A 13,530-nucleotide genomic window follows, 5' to 3' on the forward strand; every position below is an offset into this window, starting at 1 on the left:
GGTGTGCGGTTATACCAGATAGAAAGGTAACAAGTCATACTGATAGCCGGCGACGGGGCGAGCTGTGCCCTCACACGGGGCGGCGGTGTGCAGTTATACTAGATAGAAAGGTAACAAGTCATACTGATAATCAGCGGCGGGGCGAGCTGTGCCCTCACCCGGGGCGGCGGTGTGCGGTTATACTAGATAGAAAGGTAGCAAGTCATACTCATAACCAGCAGCGGGGCGAGCTGTGTCCTCACCCGGGGCGGCGGTGTGCGTTTATACTAGATAGAAAGGTAACAAGTCATACTGATAACCAGCGACGGGGCGAGCTGTGTCCTCACCCGGGGCGGCGGTGTGCGGCTATACTAGATAGAAAGGTAACAAGTCATACTGATAACTAGCGATGGGGCGAGCTGTGTCCTCACCCGGGGCGCGGGGTGCGGTTATACTAGATAGAAAGGTAACAAGTCATACTGATAACCAGCGACGGGGCGAGCTGTGCTCTCACCCGGGGCGAGCTCCTTGAAGATAACGGGTCTTGTCTGTAGGTGGCTCTCATTAGTGTCCAGTGCTCATTGATGGATGTAACCCCGGATACAGTATGGCGGCCGTGCGCCCACTGGGCGAGTGGGTTACGCTGTGGAGTGGTGGTTGGGTCCCCGACACCTAGTGATACTGAACCTGCGATCAGAGATGTGACGGAGAATGAGCTGAGGAGAACGTAGACCCGAATACTCTGACCGTGTGCCATCTCCACTGGAGACCTGTGATGTCGGGGGAAGATGATATGGAGAGAGCAGAGATCATGGGGGGAGGAGGACGCCGCTGTACGGCCACGACGCAAGCTGGCGGTGAGGAGCGTACGGACACGGGCTGGCGGTGAGGAGCGTACGGCTACGACATGGGCTGCCATGACATAGGCTGCCGGTGAGGAGCGCACGGCTACGGCGCGGGCTGCCGGTGAGGAGCGTACGGCCACGGCACGGGCTGATATACTGCCATGACTGTTCTGAGGACATTGCCCGATGAGCCGACTCTTTGCACCTCCTCCATTAGCCCTTCTCCACATAAAGAGAGTAGCCGAGGAGGCGTCCGTGGATCAGGTCAGTGATGCCTCGTGTTGTCTCACCGCCTCCTGATGATTACTGACGAACGTTGGGATGGAGTCGGGGTCTTTTTGGCAGAAGATGGCAGTAACCCTCCTGTCAGGGCTAAGTATGAGACTGCTTTAAGGTCGCTGGACTCTCCACGGATTTCCCAGTTTCTGTTATTAATTCTTATAGCCCCATTTATTCCGTGACGCGTTACATGTGATCGGGGTATACATACAAAACCAATTACAATAATCTAGACAAAAATGTGACGGCAACTGGTACAGGAGGAGCGAGGACCCGGCCCGCGAGGGCTCACAGTCTACAAGGGATGGGTGAGGATACAGTAGGTGAGGGTAGAGCTGGTCGTACAGCGGTATGGTGGAGCGAGCACCTGGCCCGCGAGGGCTCACAGTCTACAAGGGATGGGTGAGGATACAGTAGGTGAGGGTAGAGCTGGTCGTACAGCGGTATGGTGGAGCGAGGACCCTGCCCGCGAGGGCTCACAGTCTACAAGGGATGGGTGAGGATACAGTAGGTGAGGGTAGAGCTGGTCGTGCAGCGGTATGGTGGAGCGAGGACCCGGCCCGCGAGGGCTCACAGCCTACAAGGGATGGGTGAGGATACAGTAGGTGAGGGTAGAGCTGATCGTGCAGCGGTATGGTGGAGTGATGGTTACTGCAGATTGTAGGCTTGTCGGAAGAGGTGGGTCTTCAGGTTCCTTTTGAAGGTTTCCACGGTAGGCGGGAGTCTGATATGTTGGGGTAGGGGGGAAGCACGGGAAAAATGCGATTGTGGGAGGAGGAGATAAGAGAGGAGTAGAGAAGGAGATCTTGTGAGGATCGGAGGCTGCGTGCAGGTATGTTCCGGGAGACTAGGTCAGAGATATATGGAGGAGACAGGTTGTGGATGACTTTGTATGTCATGGTAAGGGTTAAACTGGAGTCTCTGGGCAATGGGGAGCCAGTGAAGGGATTGACAGAGGGGAGAGGCCGGGGAATAGTGGGGGGACAGGTGGATTAGTTGAGCAGCAGAGTTTAGGATAGATTGGAGGGGTGCGAGAGTGTTAGAGGGGAGGCCACAGAGCAGGAGGTTGCAGTAATCGAGGTGGGAGATGATGAGGGCGTGCACTAGTGTTTTTGCAGAGTCTTTGCTGAGGAATGCACGGATCCGGGAGATGTTTTTGAGTTTGAGTCAGCAGGAGGTGGAAAGGGCTTAGATATGTGGTGTGAAGGAGAGATCAGCGTCCAGGGTTACCCCGAGGCAGCGAGCTTGTGGGACTGGGGAGAGTGGGCAGCCATTGACGTTGATAGATAGGTCAGATGGGGGGGTTGAATGAGAGGGTGGAAAGATGATGAATTCTGTTTTATCCTGGTAAGTTTTAGGAATCTAGCAGAGAAGGATGAGATAGCGGACAGACATTGTGGGATTCTGGTTAGTAAGGAGGTGATATCGGGTCCAGGGAGGTAGATCTGTGTGTCATCAGCATAGAGATGATACTGTAAGCCGTGAGACTCTAGGAGCTGTCCCAGGCCGAAAGTGTAGATGGAGAAGAGCAGGGGTCCTAGAACTGAACCTTGGGGGACACCGACAGATAGGGGGCGAGATGAGTAGGTGGTGTGTGAGTGGGAGACGCTGAATGTCCGGTCTGTTAGGTATGAGGAGATCCAGGATAGGGCCAAGTCTGTGATGCCGAGAGATGAGAGTCTGGAGTAAGAGGGAATGGTCCACTGTGTCAAAGGCAGATGACAGGTCCAGAAGGAGGAGGAGGAGGACAGGTCCAGGAGGAGGAGGACAGAGTAGTGTCGCCTAGATTTGGCGGTTAGTAGGTTGTTGGTGACTTTAGTCAGTTCAGTTTCATTGGAGTGGTGCGGTTAGAAGCCAGATTGTAGGCGGTCAAAGAGAGGGAGCAGGAGGAGAGGTGGGAGGACAGTTCAGAATGGACGTGTTGTTCCAGTAGTATTGAGGCATAGGGGAGAAGTGATCTGGGGCGATAGCTACACACAGAGGATGGGTCAAGGGAGGGCTTTTTGAGGTTGGGTGTGATTGAGGCATGTTTGAAGCATGTGGGGAAGACGCCAGTTAGTGACAGGATGAAGAGGTGGGCTAGGGCTGGGATGAAGACACTGGTAAGGTTAAGAATGCCGTGGGACGGGATTGGTCAAATTAACAGGTGGTGAGGTGTAATTTGGAGAGTAAAAAGGAAACTTGATCTTCTGTAATGGTGGAGAAGCTGGTTTTGGAGGAGGTGGGTTGAGTAGGTGTGGGGAGGGGCTGTGGGCACTTTAGGCAAAAGCTTTGTCTGATGGTGTCAGTCTTCAGCTTGAAGAATAAGGTAAAGTCTTCAGCTGAGTGGAGAGGGAGGAGGTGCTGGGGGGTGGTAAATAACACACTGCACCTCAAAAGAGGAGGGCAGCAGTGGAATTAGGGTGAAGGAGCAAGTATCTGACAGGAGAAAACCAACACCTCCGCCATGCTTGCTGCCGAGGTGGGGGGTTTGGGAAAGGTGGAATCCACCGTATGAATGTGCAACTCGAGAGGCCGTGTCAGAGGGGGTGAGCCAGGTTTCGGTTGATGCTGAGGAAGGAAAGTTTGTTAGTAATGAAATGATCATGGATGTAGGAAAGTTTGTTGCAGATGGAGTGAGAATTCCAGAGTCCTGCTAGAGGGACTGGGGAAGTGGGGGCTGGGCGGATGGGTAGAAGGATAGAAAGGTTGTGATAGATCATGGATAGGAGGTGGAAGTGACTGTGGGGATGTGGTGAGGAGGGCTAGGATTTGGAGAGATGTCGCCAGCAGTCAGAAGGAGCAGGGAAAGTGGGAGCAGGAGAGAGCATGAGGTGGCTGTCTGTGTATGGAGACACAGGAGTAAATGTTGAAGAACAATACTGAGGAGGAGGTGAGATGGATGGGGAGGATAGAGGGAGAGATGACTAGTTCATTACTTGGTGTAGGGATTATGGGGGTTAGAAAGTAGAGGACTATAGGGGAGAGAAAACAAACAGGAACATTGTTTACTTTGCTTGGGTATCCAGTTTCTTTCTAGTTCAATTCCGGTCTAATTCATGCCACACACTTGCCTGACGTTACTATTGACTCTTGTAGATTTTCCTTTATAGATGTCTGTGATACCTGGGACTGGTGAGGGGACAACATGGCTTTCTGTCTTGTCTATTAACCCTTGAGCTGTGATGTATGATGTTCTCTAGTGTTGGATGTTTCCTCTTCCTTGTCGCTCGTTTTCCACCATTGTTGCTCTGTAGTTTGAGGTTCAGGAGGCAGCGATGGGTCCTGGGATCTGATCTTCTGCAGAGGCGCCTGATGGTTGTGGCTGCAGCTTCGTGTTTGTTATACATTTCATTTTTTGGCTTTTATCCCTCTCTAGAATGTTTCCAGCTCTGTAGTTGGTAGTATAGGAGGTGTAAGTGGCAGAGTGAGGTGGTGATGAAGCAGTGTAACTAGCGGGTGGTGGTGTCCTCCACGTCTGGATTGAGGCTCCTGGTCTCTTCGGTAGGGGAGGGGATCTGGTGTCCTCCACATCTGGATTGAGACTCCTGTGGATTCTGGTCTCTTCTGTACGGGGATCTGGTGTCCTTCACATCTGGATTGAGACTCCTGAGGTTTCTGGTCTCTTCTGTACGGGGATCTGGTGTCCTTCACATCTGGATTGAGACTCCTGAGGATTCTGGTCTCTTCTGTACAGGGATCTGGTGTCCTCCACATCTGGATTGAGACTCCTGAGGTTTCTGGTCTCTTCTGTATGGGGATCTGGTATCTTTCACGTCTGGATTGAGGCTCCTTGTCTCTTCGGTAGGGGAGGGGATTTGGTGTCCTCCACATCTGGATTGATACTCCTGAGGTTTCTGGTCTCTTCTGTACAGGGATCTGGTGTCCTCCACATCTGCATTGAGACTCCTGAGGTTTCTGGTCTCTTCTGTACAGGGATCTGGTGTCCTCCACATCTGGATTGAGACTCCTGAGGTTTCTGGTCTCTTCTGTATGGGGATCTGGTATCTTCCATGTCTGAATTGGGACCCTTGAGGTTTTTAGTCTCTTCTGTATGGGGATCTGGTGTCCTCCACAACTGGATTGAGACTCCGGAGGTTTCTGGTCTCTTCTGTATGGGGATCTGGTATCTTCCACGTCTGAATTGGGACCCTTGAGGTTTTTAGTCTCTTCTGTATGGGGATCTGGTGTCCTCGACATCTGGATTGAGACTCCCGAGGATTCTGGTCTCTTCTGTACGGGGATCTGGTGTCCTCCACATCTGGATTGAGACTCCTGAGGTTTCTGGTCTCTTCTCTACAGGGATCTGGTGTCCTCCACATCTGGATTGAGACTCCTGAGGATTCTGGTCTCTTCTGTATGGGGATCTGGTATCTTCCATGTCTGAATTGGGACCCTTGAGGTTTTTAGTCTCTTCTGTATGGGGATCTGGTGTCCTCCACAACTGGATTGAGACTCCGGAGGTTTCTGGTCTCTTCTGTATGGGGATCTGGTATCTTCCACGTCTGAATTGGGACCCTTGAGGTTTTTAGTCTCTTCTGTATGGGGATCTGGTGTCCTCGACATCTGGATTGAGACTCCCGAGGATTCTGGTCTCTTCTGTACGGGGATCTGGTGTCCTCCACATCTGGATTGAGACTCCTGAGGTTTCTGGTCTCTTCTCTACAGGGATCTGGTGTCCTCCACATCTGGATTGAGACTCCTGAGGATTCTGGTCTCTTCTGTATGGGGATCCGGTGTCCTCCACATCTGGATTGAGACTCCTGAGGTTTCTGGTTTCTTCTGTACGGGGGATCTGGTGTCCTCCACATCTGGATTGAGACTCCTGAGGTTTCTGGTCTCTTCTCTACGGGGATCTGGTGTCCTCCACATCTGGATTGAGACTTCTGGTCTCTTCTCTATGGGGATCTGGTGTCCTCCACATCTGGATTGAGACTTCTGGACTCTTCTGCAGGGGAATCTGGTATCTTCCACGTCTGGATTGGGACCCTTGAGGTTTCTAGTCTCTTCTGTATGGGGATCTGCTGTCCTCCACATTTGGATTGAGGCTACAGAGGTTTCTGAACTCTTCTGTAGGGGGATCTAGTGTTTCTGGTCTCCTTAGCTGTGGTGGGTACCTGTGTCCTGACGCTTTCAGCTCCTTTAAAGTGGTAGAAATATAATAGAGAATAAAGATAAGAGCCATGACATCAGGCATTGTCCTTCGCTCGTGAATGATGCCACAATAGCCGTGCTCCAGCGAGACCTGATGAGAGAAGGAAGGTGAAACGAGGGCGGGTGGGTAATAACGTGGCGGCATCCTGAGACTGTAGTGTTGTCAGTGAAGGTGCGCTGACGCGTTTCACTGTACAATTCCTAATTTGTATAAAATATAAACCCGCGGCTGTGAAATCATCTCCATCCCAGGCAAATACAAGACACGGTGGTCTGTGCAGAGGGACACAAATGGGGGAAAGCATTAGTGATTACACATAGTCCTTGCCGCAGTTTACACCTTCCGGACCTCGCATGCACCTTCACCCGCATTGCTCGTAACCAGTCTCCTCCCATTGTCACCCCATTTGGGATTGTTAACCTTTCAAATCCCACAAACCAGGAGCCTGTGCTGCCATGGTTATAGGGGTTGCTCATCCGGATTTAGTCTTGATTGGGTGAAGATCTTGTGTTTTCAGCAATGCTCGTCCTAACCTTCCCTTCACATAGAAGTGTGACCTCCAGGTCTCAGGGTGCAGAAGCTGGGAAACTTCTAGTTTTGGGGATACGATGGTACTATCCATGGGCGACTTCCACTGCAAACTCTGCTTGCTGTTCCTGCGGAGCGATCCCTAGTGTTCAGCGTTGGCGCACTGATCGCATTGGCCTCGCTGTGCGCGTCCTCTACATTCTTCTGCCCCCGTCCTCCAGCTGTTTGGTCTCCTTCCTCAGATCTCTCATTATGTCCTTGGGGACAGGAGAAGTGCTGATAATGTGTCCTTAGTTCCCTCTCCAGCCCTTACCTGGTCGTTTTGTCTCCTCAGGTTTCTTCACTACTTGGAGGGCATCCACCTCGAGTTACCGAAGACAACACTCAGCATCTTAGCAGAGGACTTTCCCTAGGCTTCCAGAACTACATGTGGTGGAGGACACCCCTGAGCTCCACGTGACGGATGGCGGAGGACTCACCCTGAGCTCCACGTTACAGATGGTGGAGGACTCGCCCTGAGCTCCACGTGACGGATGGTGGAGGACACCCCTGAGGTCCACGTGATGGATGGTGGAGGACTCCTCCTGACCCTAATACACGTGATGGTGGCAGAGCACTTTCAGACCTCGATGTAAAGTTCATGTGGTGGCGGAGGACCTCTCTGGAGCTGCTCGTGCTGGCGGAGGAATCATGCACTTCCTGTGTTTTGTACAAAGACTCCATCTTTTTTTTTTATTTATCTCCACATTTATCTATTTATGACAATGTTGTCCCTGCAATGCTCGGGGGTCCTGGTGATTATGATGGGGGTCCCAGGTGACCTGGGTGAAGCTCTGTGATTTTTACAGTTACCCGAATCTTGTGATACATTTTTTTTTATTCCCAGAATTTTATATTACGTAAACTTTTGTTTTTATATTCTGGAAATTAAAAGGCGACTATGAGTGAAGTGTGATGTGCTCCGTGCCCCCCGGGGTCCGCTGGCCCCCTGGCCTGGCTGCATGACATCTCTGTGGTACTGGGGAGTGGCTGCTGCTGGACAAGAAGCTCTGTACAGGTGTCCTCCCATTGCCCACCCTCATGTAACCGCTGCAGCCCATCACAAATCAGCCACAGCGGTCACTACAGCGTTGTAGTTGTGAGGGGTTATAGGGGGAGACAGTTTCTGCACCTTCTCTTACACTCGACCAATAACCTGCGCGGTGTGACCGCTGCACCGAGGTCAGGAATCACTCTATTATTTCCACGTTGTGCTGAGTATTAGAGGACGCTGTACGAGGGGCTTGTGTGAGGGGCCCCCTGCGCTGTACGAGGGGCTTGTGTGAGAGCTCCCCCCGCGCTGTACGAGGGGCTTGTGTGAGAGCTCCCCCCGCGCTGTACGAGGGGCTTGTGTGAGAGCTCCCCCCGCGCTGTACGAGGGGCTTGTGTGAGAGCTCCCCCCGCGCTGTACGAGGGGCTTGTGTGAGAGCTCCCCCCGCGCTGTATGAGGGGCTTGTGTGAGAGCTCCCCCCGCGCTGTACTACCGGCTTGTGTGAGAGCTCCCCCCGCGCTGTACTACCGGGCTTGTGTGAGAGCTTCCCCCTCGCTGGACGAGAGGGCTTGTGTGAGAGCTCCCCCCGCGCTGTACGAGGGGCTTGTGTGAGAGCTCCCCCCGCGCTGTACGAGGGGCTTGTGTGAGAGCTCCCCCCGCGCTGTACTACCGGGCTTGTGTGAGAGCTTCCCCCTCGCTGGACGAGAGGGCTTGTGTGAGAGCTCCCCCCGCGCTGTACGAGAGGGCTTGTGTGAGAGCTCCCCCCGCGCTGTACGAGGGGCTTGTGTGAGGGCCCACCCCCCTCCCCTTGCTGTGTGAGGGGTGCCCCCACGTTGTGCCAGCTCTAATCACCACAGCCGGCCACGTAACCAGCATCCTGGGCGCCAAGGCTGGGTCACACTGCACAGCAGTCGCTCAGGAGCCGTTCTGCCCCCTACTCTACAGGCTCACAGTGGGGCAAATGCTGCTCCCTATCAGCCCGCAGCCCCCGATACTGGCCAGCGCTGTCAACCCCCATCATCCTGCAGCCCCCGATACCGACCCATGCCGCCAACCCCCATTATCCCGCAGACCCCGCTACCGACCCATGCCGCCAACCCCCGTCATCCCACAGCGTCTGTAACCCACTGACTGGAGGAGACGGGCCGCTATAAGCTGTCGCTGGGGACCACCTCACTACAGAAACAGGGCAGCTGTATCACCAGCCATACTGACTGTCTCCCCCACACCGACAAGCAGGATGCCGCAATATAGAGGAAGTGGTCACCATAGCACCCGCAGCAGCACAGAGGATGGCAGGAAACAGGACTGGGGAGGGGTACACCACTACTCATCCAACCCCACCTCCCATCCCATTTTACCACTGCCTGGTGGGGGGGCCTGCAGCAGCACAGAGGATGTCAGGTTATGGGGGGCAGGAACCCCAGCTCGTCCCATCCCCCACAGCATAGACCCCCTCAGGGAGGATCACCGCTGCCTGGGGATGGCCTGCAGCAGCACAGAGGATGTCAGGTTATGGGGGCAGGAACCCCAGCTCGTCCCATCCCCCACACTATAGACCCCCTCGGGGAGGATCACCGCTGCCCAGCGCGCTCCAGCACGGCGATGGCCTGCAGCAGCACAGAGGATGTCAGGATATGGGGGCAGGAACCCCAGCTCGTCCCATCCCCCACAGTATAGACCCCTCAGGGAGGATCACCGCTGCCCGGGGATGGCCTGCAGCAGCACAGAGGATGTCAGGTTATGGGGGCAGGAACCCCAGCTCGTCCCATCCCCCACAGTATAGACCCCTCAGGGAGGATCACCGCTGCACGGGGATGGCCTGCAGCAGCACAGAGGATGTCAGGTTATGGGGGCAGGAACCCCAGCTCGTCCCATCCCCCACAGCATAGACCCCCTCAGGGAGGATCACCGCTGCCCGGGGATGGCCTGCAGCAGCACAGAGGATGTCAGGTTATGGGGGCAGGAACCCCAGCTCGTCCCATCCCCCACACTATAGCCCCCCTCAGGGAGGATCACCGCTGCACGGGGATGGCCTGCAGCAGCACAGAGGATGTCAGGTTATGGGGGCAGGAACCCCAGCTCGTCCCATCCCCCACACTATAGACCCCCTCCGGGAGGATCACCGCTGCACGGGGATGGCCTGCAGCAGCACAGAGGATGTCAGGTTATGGGGGCAGGAACCCCAGCTCATCCCATACCGCACACTATAGACCCCCTCCGGGAGGATCACCGCTGCACGGCGATGGCCTGCAGCAGCACAGAGGATGTCCGGTTATGGGGGCAGGAACCCCAGCTCGTCCCATCCCCCACACTATAGACCCCCTCCGGGAGGATCACCGCTGCACGGGGATGGCCTGCAGCAGCACAGAGGATGTCAGGTTATGGGGGCAGGAACCCCAGCTCATCCCATACCGCACACTATAGACCCCCTCCGGGAGGATCACCGCTGCACGGGGATGGCCTGCAGCAGCACAGAGGATGTCCGGTTATGGGGGCAGGAACCCCAGCTCGTCCCATCCCCCACACTATAGCCCCCCTCGGGGAGGATCACCGCTGCCCGGCGAGCTCCAGCACGGCGATGGCCTGCAGCAGAGCGTCGCACATCTCCTCGTGGCGGTACTGGCCGCAGGGGTGCAGTCTGTGCTTGTACTGGCAGATCAGCTCCGGGGTGAAGCGGACCCGCGGCTGCTCCTGTGTGCTCGCCGCCTCCTCCACCAGCCGCTGCACCAAGTCCACGCCGCTCGTCTTCGTGCCGCCCACCATGATGTCAAAGTGCTTCCCCACGGTGGTCCGGGCCACGCTGAACACCCTGTGCTCCTGCTCCGCAGCGTAACCCGGGTTCAGCAGCGCGTACAGCATGGCCTCCACTATCCGCAGGTGCAAGGTGACCGGAAACATGGCGGCGTTCTGGGCGGACACCGAGCTTTTCTCCAAGATGTAGATGTCGGCTGCAGGAAGCCTGGAGACGGCGGAGGACACCTGCAGAGAGGAAACAAGCTCAAACGCCAGCAGCCCCATGCAAATGCCACTTACATCTGCCAGGTAGAGGTTGGGGTGCTGACCAGCAGCCCCATGCAAATGCCACTTACATCTGCCAGGTAGAGGTCGGGGTGCTGACCAGCAGCCCCATGCAAATGCCACTTACATCTGCCAGGTAGAGGTCGGGGTGCTGACCAGCAGCCCCATGTAAATGCCACTTACATCTGCCAGGTAGAGGTCGGGGTGCTGACCAGCAGCCCCATGTAAATGCCACTTACATCTGCCAGGTAGAGGTCGGGGTGCTGACCAGCAGCCCCATGTAAATGCCACTTACATCTGCCAGGTAGAGGTCGGGGTGCTGACCAGCAGCCCCATGTAAATGCCACTTACATCTGCCAGGTAGAGGTCGGGGTGCTGACCAGCAGCCCCATGTAAATGCCACTTACATCTGCCAGGTAGAGGTCGGGGTGCTGACCAGCAGCCCCATGTAAATGCCACTTACATCTGCCAGGTAGAGGTCGGGGTGCTGCTTCCCCCTTGTCAGCTGGGACCACTCATGTTGCTGCCAGGCTCTCACCGTCCTGGTCCGGTCCACATGGGCCCACGCCAGTCTCTTCAGCCCAAACACAATGGATATGATACTGCCAGTGGCCTGAGGAGATAAGAGGAGCGAGTCAGCGGCGGGGTGGGCAGCAGGACCCTGGGGAGGAGCCGCCCCTCACCCGCAGCCACCCCCTCACCCGCAGCCGCTGTAAGGAGACCTCCGGCTTTATGAAGTTTGCCCTTGTGCTCTCTCGTCGGCTCGGCTTCATGGCGTCGCCCGCAGTCTCTGGGTACCGGTCTGTAACAGGAGGCGGCGACTCATCCTCCCAGTATGGGACCGCTGGGGGCTCGGAGGGCGCCCCACCACCATCCGTCTGCCCCAGAGACCCCTCCTGCGCTGCATCCCAACGACTCACACACCTGGTGCAGTGCAGGGTCCGCAAAAGGCCCCTCAACCCTGGAAAAGCAAAGTCACAATACACCAGACAGGAGGGGAGGGGCAAGCGAGTGAGTAGGGGATGACACCAGGCGAGCAAGGATGAGGAGGGGGGAGTGAAGCACGCGAGCGAGGAGGAGAGGTGCAAGCGAGTAGGGGGGTGACACCAGGTGCGCGAGGACGAGGGGGGGGGGCGAAGGCCGCAAGCGAGGATGAGGAGCAGAGGGGCAAGAGAGTGAGTAGGGGATGACACCAGGCGCGAGAGGACGAGGAGGGGGCGCGAAGTCCGCGAGCGAGGATGAGGAGCAGAGGGGCAAGCGAGTAGGGGGGTGACACCAGGCACGCGAGGACGAGGGGGGGGGGGGGGCGCGAAGCCCGCGAGCGAGGATGAGGAGCAGAGGGGCAAGCGAGTAGGGGGGGTGACACCAGGCGCGCGAGGACGAGGGGGGGGGGGGGGCGCGAAGCCCGCGAGCGAGGATGAGGAGCAGAGGGGCAAGCGAGTAGGGGGGGGGGGGGGTGACACCAGGCGCGCGATGACAAGGGGGCGCGAAGGCCGCGAGCGAGGATGAGGAGGAGAGGGGCAAGCGAGTGAGTAGGGGGGGTGACACAGGCGAGCAAGGATGAGGAGGGGGGAGCGAAGGCCGCGAGCGAGGATGAGGAGAGGGGCAAGCGAGTGAGTAGGGGGGTGACACCATGCGCGCGAGGATAAGGACGGGGGAGCGAAGCCCACGAGCGAGGAGGAGAGGGGCAAGCGAGTGAGTAGAGGGGGTGCAGGTGTACAAAGGGCACAAGACAAATGTACAAAAAGATGAAGAAAATGGGGCAGCCATACAGAAAGCTCTATAGCATGAAGAGGTGCATGGGGGCGGTACGTGAGTGGGGCCGTGTGCGGAGGTGCATGGGGGCGGTACGCGAGGGCGTCGTGTGCGGAGGTGCATGGGGGCGGTACGCGAGGGGGGCCGTGTGCGGAGGTGCATGGGGGCGGTACGCGAGGGGGGCCGTGTGCGGAGGTGCATGGGGGCGGTACGCGAGGGGGGCCGTGTGCGGAGGTGCATGGGGGCGGTACGCGAGGGCGTCGTGTGCGGAGGTGCATGGGGGCGGTACGCGAGGGCGTCGTGTGCGGAGGTGCATGGGGGCGGTACGCGAGGGCGTCGTGTGCGGAGGTGCATGGGGGCGGTACGCGAGGGGGGCCGTGTGCGGAGGTGCATGGGGGCGGTACGCGAGTGGCGTCGTGTGCGGAGGTGCATGGGGGCGGTACGCGAGGGCGTCGTGTGCGGAGGTGCATGGGGGCGGTACGCGAGGGCGTCGTGTGCGGAGGTGCATGGGGGCGGTACGCGAGGGGGGCCGTGTGCGGAGGTGCATGGGGGCGGTACGCGAGGGCGTCGTGTGTGGAGGTGTATGGGGGCGGTACGTGAGGGGGCCGTGTGCGGAGGTGTATGGGGGCGGTACGTGAGGGGGCCGTGTGCAGAGGTGTATGAGGGCAGTACGTGAGGGGGCAGTGTATGGGGGTAGGTATATGAGGGGGCCGTGTGCGGAGGTGTATGGGAGCAGTACGTGAGGGGGCCGTGTGCGGAGGTTTATGTGGGCGGTTATATGAGGGGGCCATGTGCAGAGGTGTATGGGGGCGGTACGTGAGGGGGCCGTGTATGGGGGCAGTATATGAGGGGGCCGTGTATGGGGGCGGTACGTGAGGGGGCCGTGTGCGGAGGTGTATGGGGGCCGTGTATGAGGGTGTATGGGGGCCAGTATATGAGGGGGCCGTGTGCGGAGGTGT

At 57.3% G+C, this 13,530-nt stretch overlaps 2 protein-coding genes across 2 annotated transcripts in view; one reads left to right on the forward strand and one right to left on the reverse strand.

Moving 5' to 3' along the window:
- ATAD5 (ATPase family AAA domain containing 5) overlaps nucleotides 1-7,714 on the forward strand; it is a 50,657-nt gene extending 42,943 nt beyond the window's left edge. Inside the window, exon 23 of the mRNA XM_073660387.1 lies at nucleotides 7,100-7,714. Within this exon, the coding sequence (XP_073516488.1) occupies nucleotides 7,100-7,178 (79 nt within the window). The 3' untranslated portion in view covers nucleotides 7,179-7,714. The remainder of the gene's footprint in view (nucleotides 1-7,099) is intronic.
- Nucleotides 1,565-13,530, reverse strand: part of TEFM (transcription elongation factor, mitochondrial) — a 40,031-nt gene continuing 28,065 nt past the window's right edge. The window contains exons 2-4 of the mRNA XM_073660388.1: nucleotides 11,518-11,777; nucleotides 11,280-11,429; nucleotides 1,565-10,777 (exon numbers count right to left, since the gene is read on the reverse strand). Coding sequence (XP_073516489.1) covers nucleotides 10,346-10,777; nucleotides 11,280-11,429; nucleotides 11,518-11,777 — 842 coding nt within the window. The 3' untranslated portion in view covers nucleotides 1,565-10,345. The remainder of the gene's footprint in view (nucleotides 10,778-11,279; nucleotides 11,430-11,517; nucleotides 11,778-13,530) is intronic.

Source organism: Phyllobates terribilis, unplaced genomic scaffold (genome assembly GCF_046119375.1).
Source record: "Phyllobates terribilis strain yellow unplaced genomic scaffold, ASM4611937v1 Scaffold_25__1_contigs__length_18738178, whole genome shotgun sequence".
In the NCBI taxonomy this organism is placed as follows: Eukaryota; Metazoa; Chordata; class Amphibia; order Anura; family Dendrobatidae; genus Phyllobates; species Phyllobates terribilis.